Source organism: Anomaloglossus baeobatrachus, chromosome 2 (genome assembly GCF_048569485.1).
Source record: "Anomaloglossus baeobatrachus isolate aAnoBae1 chromosome 2, aAnoBae1.hap1, whole genome shotgun sequence".
Classification (NCBI taxonomy): Eukaryota; Metazoa; Chordata; class Amphibia; order Anura; family Aromobatidae; genus Anomaloglossus; species Anomaloglossus baeobatrachus.
The window spans coordinates 528,171,505-528,177,551 of record NC_134354.1 but is presented as its reverse complement, the minus strand read 5'-3'; the positions used below and the strand labels follow the sequence as shown (position 1 = coordinate 528,177,551).

General features: G+C 39.8%; 1 protein-coding gene across 5 annotated transcripts in view; it reads right to left on the bottom strand.

Moving 5' to 3' along the window:
* Window positions 1-1,184: 1,184 nt before the first annotated feature.
* TMEM131 (transmembrane protein 131) overlaps window positions 1,185-6,047 on the bottom strand; it is a 252,048-nt gene continuing 247,185 nt past the window's right edge. For all 5 annotated transcript variants that reach the window (XM_075336598.1, XM_075336600.1, XM_075336599.1 and 2 more), the window contains one exon: window positions 1,185-2,210. In XM_075336598.1, the coding sequence (XP_075192713.1) occupies window positions 1,911-2,210 (300 nt within the window). In that variant the 3' untranslated portion in view covers window positions 1,185-1,910. The remainder of the gene's footprint in view (window positions 2,211-6,047) is intronic.

Below are 6,047 nucleotides of genomic sequence, written 5' to 3'. Positions count from 1 at the left end.
CATGCATACTTAAGCTGCAATGGCCTGCACATGAGGTAAGAGACATAGCTTATCAAGAGAACCATACTACATTATTATTATTACTACTACACCTACAACATATTGGGATAGGATCTTAGAAATGGGGATACCCCTTTAAAATGACAAAACAAATTCAATATATTGTAATCTGTTCGCAAAACCCTTGCTACATGTAATTCGCAACCAATAATGGGTGGCCATTCAAACACATACAGCAAAGACACTCCATGAGAGTAAAAGAAACAAAAAGGTGAAGGACGACACATCTGGGACAATTAAAGCGCATTTAAAGCTTGCTAAGGTCCCCTTCACACGTCAGTAATTCCAGTACATATGACGCCGCTTTTATACGTACCGGAATCACGGACATACGCAGACCCATTAAAATCAATGAGTCTGCGCACACATCAGTGATTTCTGAAGGACTGTGTCTGTGTGTTCCGCACGGAGACAAGTCCATTTTTCTCCGGCAGCACTGATGTCACACGGACCATACACTGATGTAAACCACGTGACACGTATCGGAGAAAACACGTGTCTTTGAAATAAAAAGAATTTCTATACTCCCTTGTCTCCAGTGATGCTGTCTTCAGCACTGCTGTCACTTGCTTCAGGGCCCTCTCATTATGCTCACTGCATATACACTGCATCGTGGACCCGTAAGCAAGTGTGACTGCAGTGCTGGAGACATCAGCACCACGAGCAGCAATGCCAGAGACAGGTGAGTAAAATTTTCCTGATATCCGTGTGCTATCACAGATAGCACACGGAGAACACGTGTGCCAAAATCATGGCACACGGAGGGACACACACACTTTCAACATGTCCATAAAAAACGTGAGGTTTTTCACAGACGTGTGAAAGCGGCCTAATGCGGTAAATGGACAGCATCTGTCTTCATGAGACAACCTCTTCAACAGCATATAAACCCGTTCACATTCTTAAACATTTGGATATATCAGAAAAGGAAACACATGTTAACAACCCAGAGTATGTGTCTTTAAAGGAGTTTTCCAGAAATAAGCTACTAAAGAGCTTTTACTCACGTTAGCCAATAGGCTCATTATTTCAACCTAGTGCAAGAAGAGAGACTAAAAAAACATATTACCGGAAAACCCTTATAAGCTAGAGAAAAGTAAATCACACAAAAACACAGCCACTAATTGAAAAAGTGCCTTATTTATTTAAGTTACAACTCAAAGTTGTATGAATTGCTCAACAAATCCTGTTACTTCTCACAGGATTTTACAAGGAACATTGTAAAATTAACTTTTTTTTTCCTTTTTTCTTCTTTTTCCTTTTTAAAAAAAATGCATGATAAAGAACTGAAAATTCAGGGAAAAGCGCTGAGCAGCCCAAAGTGCTCCGGGCTGTATTTAGCTTTTGTTCATGAGTTAATACAAAACAACTTATGCTTAAATGGCCATTGCACTTATAGCGTGGATTGCTATGTATGCACATACCTCAACCTTTTATTAGAAACAATACAAAGAAATGGTCTTTAAGAAAACTCATTAGTCCTCACAATTAGAGAGCTATGATATGTTTGAACAGAGGGCTGATTTGTGGCACATATGCGAAATAAATGATGGAAGTGGTAGCAATTTGTACCCATTCTATTACCTAATGTATGCATTTTCCTGACATTCTTTTTGTACACTTGTCCAATTGCATGTTATTCTATGAGAAGAACGTAATGAATGGTTTTGGGAATTGAAGTTAAAGAGCGAGTTGGAAATTCTGTCAAAGATTCTAATTCGGGGTTTTAAAAAAATAAATAAAAACAGCCAAAAGCATACAACTGATAAGGAGAGACCGTCTTCAGAAACAATTGGCAGATTTTGAAGCAGTAACACTTTTAATATCAGGGTTACATTTCAAGTTGGTGATCAGTTCTCAGGTGGGTAGTGGGAGTTGGACCAGGGATCGGAACTTCTTCTTCCAATCGTTGGACTCCATATATTCCAAGGGTCGAATGTTTGGCCAGGCAAGTTTTCAGAGCTATGGGAAGCAGAAGCTGATGTAGAACTGGATGTGGGACAAGTGCTCTCGCCTCCGATTAAATCAATTCCAGGTAATGGGTTTGCTGGAGTGGTGTAAGGAAGGGTGGTACTCGGATTACTGGACCAAATGGAACTGCTGAATGGGATTGTTGGAGACCACAAGCTACCAGAGTTTCCTAAAATGGACTGTAAGGAGATAAGAAATGGGAAAAGGAAATCACAATGTGTATCAGACATATTTGTAGTTATTTTATATAGAGTACAGAAAATAAGACCAACAAAACTCAATATTGGATCCTCAAATAACAAAAACAGATTATAGCCTATCAAGGACTAAAAATAGGCAGCACTATTACATTACCAATAATGCAGGGAAGTAGAAGGGACATTATACAGTATAAAAGCAGTCCAGCATTACTGCTATATGACCATTATTGTTGAATTGTCGACAAAGCAATATATATATTGTTAACAGCTTTATAACATCCACCATACATGTACAGCAGATATGGAGGGGGAAGGGTTGGGTTCTATGGAGTGATTTAGGAGCGACGTCCGCTAAATACATGATGGCAACTCTGTTATACAGCTAGCGTCTTCTTTAAAGGTTAAGTCTCCACATCTATTCCAATTAAATGTGACCGAAGAGAACAATATATAACCCACATACAATTGGGTCCACAAATATTTGGCCAGTGACCGAATCTTTATGATTTGGGATGTGCAGGCCACTATATATATTTTTTTTTTTTTAAATGAAACAACTAAGATGCAATAGAAGTACGGAACTTTCAGGTTTAATTAAAGGGGTAGAACAAAATTATCCTGTAAAAAAATTTAAGAATTGTAACCATTTTTCTACAAGACCTCCTCATTTCAGGGGCACAAAAGTAATTGGACAAATTTAGTTTACCATAAATAAAATGTTAATTTGTAATACAGTGGAACCTCGGTTTACGAGTAACTTGGTGTGTGAGTATTTCGCTATACGAGAAAAGCTTGCTGTAAGGCGGGGTACACATATCCGGATTTTTGCTGGTTTGACGGATGCGGCGCACGCCAGTACAGTGTATACAGTACATTGGCAGCGCAACAAGCGCCGGTCACATGCTGTCATGTGACCGGAGCATGTGATCCGGAAGTTGCAGCGCTGCCACTGTACTGTATCATACTGTACTGGCATGCACCGCATCATCAAAATGGCGAAAAGCCGGATGTGTGTACCCGGACTAAATTTGTAACTCAGTTTAGGAGCAAGCTTTGCTGTACAAGCAAATACTCACCGCACACACTTCCGATTCCGTACTTTAACCGCGCTCTGACCCGCTCTTGCTGTCCGCACAAAAACACACAAACATGCACGTGCACACACATATTATGCTCACCTTACTTTCCGTTCCATCGCCGGCCTCATGGTTCTTGTACTTCGCCGGTACAGGATGTGTATCGGGTAACCATCGCGACGATGGAGGAACGTCCGCTGTCAGCAGCTACTCAAAGGCAGCGCGCTGGCCAATCAGAGGCAAGCGGTTCCTGCCTTTGACGTCAGGGCTCTGGCAGCGGAAGTTTCTGCATCGTTGCGATGGTTACCCGATACACATCCTGTACCGGCGAACTACAAGAACCATGAGGTCGGTGATGGAACGGAAGGTAAGGTGAGCATAATATGTGTGTGCGTGTGTGTGTGGAACGGCACAATAGGGGACCAGGATGGGACTTTGAACAAGTAGTGGAACGAATTGTCTGACCTTGCATTATTTCCTATGGGAAATTTTGCTTTGCTAGACAAGTAACTTGGTTTACAAGCACACTCCCAGAACGGATTGTTCTCGTAAACCAAGGTTCCACTGTACTTTGTAAAGAGTAGTTTGAGGCAATGGCTGCCTGAAATCTGAAATCCATGGACGTGACCTAACACTGGGTATACGCCTTAGTGATCCTTTGCCAGGCCTTTACTACAAATGACTTCAGTTATTGCTTGTATGTGGGTCTCCCAGCTTTATGTTTTGTCTCAAGCATGAGGAACACATGGTCAATGGGGTTGAGATTTGGTGATTGACTTGGCCATTGCAGAATAAACCACTCCTTTGCCTTCAAGAGAACTTGTCAGCACGATTTTGCAATGTAAAGTAAAGTAAAGACATGACTATAAGTAATGGTGCTGTAATAAAGATTAAATTGAGATCTTTGGTGAAGAAATCTGCTTTGTTGCGGTTCTTCTTTAACTACCATTTGATGTTTTCTGCTAATTAGATTTAAGAGCTCAGTATTTCTCCTCCATGTCTGTGACCCTTTGGCCCCTCCGCCTGCCTACTAGTCTGAGAATTACCTGCCTCCTCTGTTTGAGATCTCAGCAGTGACCTGTCACTCAAAGACCGTAAGCAAGCAGAGGGGCTGGAGAAGACCTAATAAGCATCTATGTAATGAATATTAAGGTTCCATTACAGCTATGTCCTTACTTTACAAAACCATACTGACAAGTTCTCATTAATGCCTTAATGACGTGCTATGCACACGTTGTCTCCCTGTCTTTCAAAAGGGCTTTCACGCTGAATCATTCAGCCTTCAGAGTAGCGCTTCACTAGTGGCTATTAAAATGTTAAATGTCACTGTCAATCTCTGACAGAGGTATTTAATGTGCATTGGCAGGGGTCGCATGCTATTCTGGCCACTCATCATGCCGATGTGTTGTCTGGACAGCCAGGTTACAGCTGATGTCCCCTGTGATCATGATGATGATGATCATGATGATGATGATCACGATGATGATGATCATGATGATGATCATGATGATGATCGTCATACTACGGTGAAAGCTAGCCCATGACCAGTGTTCAAATGAGACTGATTTTTTTCTATGTACAGCAATTCTGTGTCATTTCTGTATATAGAACAAGTGATAAGACTATTACAGATTCAAGTCCTCTAAGGGGATGATTAAATATAATACAAAAGTAGAATTTAAAAGGAAAAAAAATTATAAAAAAAAAAGTTCAAATTACCCACTTTTACCATTTTACCACATTAACAATTAAGTAATAACCCCCCCCCCACATGTTTGCACTTTTACGAGCACAGCAATACCAATCTATCAAAATATAAAAAATGTATCTGATTGGTCATGACCCCAACTAATTTTTTTTTTTTCTTTCAAAATTTCTAATTTTTATTTTCACTACTTAAATAAAACAAAAATTATACGTTTGTTATCTGCATAATTGTACTGACCTGGAGAATCATACTGCCAAGTTACGTTTATGGTAAAATGAATGCTATAAATAAAAGAACTTAAACAATTGCAGAATTTCACTGTTATTGCTATTTTGCTGCACATGGGATTTTTTTCCCCCCACTTATTACATCAAATGATAAAATGGATGGTGTCATTTAAAAGTACAACTCATCCCACAAAAAAGAACAAGCCCTCAAGGCTATATCAAAGGAAAAATAAAGTTATGGCTCTTAAAAGAAAGGGAGAAAAAATAAAAGCGCATAAGCAAAAAAAAAACAAAACGTCCGGTCCTCGAGGGGTGAAAAACTCGTGTGTTGCTTTCACAATATGTTTTGGGTCATTGTTCATCTGTACTGTGAACTGCAGCTGTGTAGTGTTCTTCACTTGAGTGGATGTAGTGAAGGATTTTTTTTTTGATCATGCAAAGAATTCTGCAATCATCCACCACTGTTGTCTTCTGTGGATGTCCAGGTCATAATGAATTTCTCACCAGTGCGCGCTTTTTTTTACTTTTTATTTTTTTTGTAGAGTGCACCAAACTGTTGATTTGGCTGCTCCTAACATTTCTGCTATCTCTCTGATGTATTTCTATTTTTTCAGCCTAATGATGGGCTGTTTCTCTTCCATTGAGAGCTCCTTTGACCTCATATTGTAAGTTCACAGCAAAAGCTTCAAAAAGCAGATGCAACACCTAGAATCAGCTCCAGACCATTTACCTGCCTAACAGATGGATTAACAAAGGAATAGCTTGTGCAGCCCATTAAAGAGCTTTTGAGATAATTGTGCAATTA